Source organism: Myotis davidii, unplaced genomic scaffold (assembly GCF_000327345.1).
Source record: "Myotis davidii unplaced genomic scaffold, ASM32734v1 scaffold1509, whole genome shotgun sequence".
Lineage (NCBI taxonomy): Eukaryota > Metazoa > Chordata > Mammalia > Chiroptera > Vespertilionidae > Myotis > Myotis davidii.
The window spans coordinates 714,451-716,733 of NW_006299480.1; the positions used below are offsets into that span (position 1 = coordinate 714,451).

Below are 2,283 nucleotides of genomic sequence, written 5' to 3' on the forward strand. Positions count from 1 at the left end.
TGCAGTGGGCCAGGCGAGGTGGCACCTTCTGGTCTCGGTGGATGACGCGGCCCGAGTGGATGAACTTGGCGGCCCGCAGCAGCTGGTAGAAGATGTAGCGCTTGTGCACGTCCTTCAGCAGCGTGCCCTTGCAGATGACGGCGTTCAGGTCCGTGTCTGGGGGGCACCGAGGCAGCAGTGGGGTCTGGGTTAGCCCAGGGGTCCTGGGGAGAGCAGCTCGGTCTGTCCCTCTTGGAACCGCTCAGGGCACCTGCTGGCCGCTGCCCGCTGAGCCCAGGTCCCGTGGCCGCCGGCAGGGCCACGCCCTGGGCGGTACACCTCCCAGTGGGCCTGCAGGCAGCGTGGGCCTGCTCACTCTTGGGACAGCAGGAAGTTTGTGGAGTTGTTTTATTTATTTTATGCCTTTGTTTTATTTTGATTTTCTGGTTAAACCTCACCTGAGGGAATTGCCCACTGGCTTTAGAGAGAGTGGAAGGGGAGGAGGAAGGCACAGCTCAGTCAGGGCTGGGGTGGAGCCTGCAACAGACCCTTCAGTCCACAGGCCAACCCTCTTTCCACCGAGTCCAACCAGCTCGGGCTGTGCCTTCGTTTTATAAAATGAGTAGAAAAAGGAAAAGGAGCTGCGAACAGTGGACACAGCAGGGCCTCTGGGGGCACTGCCATCAGCCAAGCTCTTTGTCCTTGGGCACAGGCACTACCCAAGGGGCGGGTGCCAGCCACGCGGGACCTGAGGAGTCGAGGGGCGTTCCGTGGGAGCCAGACCACTGGAGGGGGGTCTCAGGCGAGGGCGGGGAGGCGGGGGGCTGACGAGGCCTGACTCACCCATAAACTCAAACACCAGGTAGATGTCCCTGTCATTCTCCGCCTGGATCACATCCAAGAGCCTAATGATGTTTGGATGGTCCCCAAATTCCTGGGGAGAGAGCCACAGCTGTGTTCCGGGGTGGGGGACCGGCTCCCGCTTTTGGGGGGACTGCGCCCGGGGGAGGGGCTGATGCCGTGGCCACGCACCTGGAGCAGCATGACTTCCCGGAACGTTCTCTGGAACGAGGCGGAAACACACGTGTGTGAGGCAGCAGGGCCCACAGGCGTGGGGCTCGCCACCCACACCCACCTCACCCTGGGACCGCTCCTCAGAGCAGGCCCAAGGCAGGGGGCCGGCCCTGCCCTCGCCCTTTCCACGCTGTTACCTGGGCATCCGTCTTATCCCTAAAGGCATCAAAGATTTTCTTGATGGCCACGACCTCGCCAGTCCTCCGATCCACCGCCTTCCACACAATTCCATAGGCCTGGGGAGGAGGGCAGTCAGCCCCTGTCCCCACCCAACCCCCCTCCTTCCTGGTCTGGCTGCTGGGAGAGGTAGGAGTACAATGAGGGCCACTGCAGGCTGCTCAGGACCCCAGCATCCTTGCGGGGAGGGGGGGGGGGGACAGGCAGCAAGGGGAGATGGAGGCCAGGGAGGGTTGGGGTCTGGGGCAGTACCCTTCTCCAGGCACCCTAACCTCTCTCTCATGCTCCAGCCAGCCGGTCAGCAAATCCTACTGGCCGTTCCTTCAGAATTCATCAGAATCCAACCATTGCTGCCATGTCTGTTGCCCCCCTCCCCCTCCCTCCCAGCCTGAGCCTCCCGCAAGTCTGGCCTGGCTAGTGGAGGCGAACATCTGCTCTCATCTCCCTTGCCCCCCGCCCCCAACAGCGGCAGGTGGGCCTGGTAACCTGGCACCAACGGCTGCGCCCACTCCCGGAGTCACTAAACGTAGAACCCCAGTCCCCAGAGCTCCGGAGATCCGCCCGACCCGTCCCCGTCACTTACCCAGTCTCAACAACCCTGGTTCCCCCCAAGTCAAGCCTTGGCCCTTGCTGTGTGCACTGCCCCCCATGAACACACGCGCTCACACAGCTTCACATACACACTCCTGCACAATCCCACGTGCTCACTCACGACCACAAACACGCGTGGGCTCACACACGCTCTGGTTCCCGATGCACGTCCACCGCGTTTATCCTCTCAGCGCCCGCCCCCCTCAGAGCCGGGGACAGGGGGGTCCAGCCCCCAGGGAGCAGTGTGGGCGCCGGGAGCCAGAGCTGGGGAGCAGGGACGGCGGGCAGGTGCTGCTCCGGGACCCAGAGCCGTGCCCCTGGGAGGAGGTGATGCCGGGGGCCTGTTACCGGAAACCGAGGCCACACCTCCAGCAGGTGGCGGAGGCCCGATGCCAGCCTCGGTCCCCACGGAGCCGGGGAGACAGACCCTGCCTGGCCTTGCGGGCGCGGCCCGGCTCACCC

At 64.1% G+C, this 2,283-nt stretch overlaps 1 protein-coding gene across 1 annotated transcript in view; it reads right to left on the reverse strand.

Moving 5' to 3' along the window:
- MAPK15 (mitogen-activated protein kinase 15) overlaps window positions 1–2,240 on the reverse strand; it is a 6,125-nt gene extending 3,885 nt beyond the window's left edge. The window contains exons 1-5 of the mRNA XM_006775179.2: window positions 2,170–2,240; window positions 1,191–1,289; window positions 1,012–1,041; window positions 823–913; window positions 4–156 (exon numbers count right to left, since the gene is read on the reverse strand). Of these exons, the coding sequence (XP_006775242.1) occupies window positions 4–156; window positions 823–913; window positions 1,012–1,023 (256 nt within the window). The 5' untranslated portion in view covers window positions 1,024–1,041; window positions 1,191–1,289; window positions 2,170–2,240. The remainder of the gene's footprint in view (window positions 1–3; window positions 157–822; window positions 914–1,011; window positions 1,042–1,190; window positions 1,290–2,169) is intronic.
- Window positions 2,241–2,283: the final 43 nt, after the last annotated feature.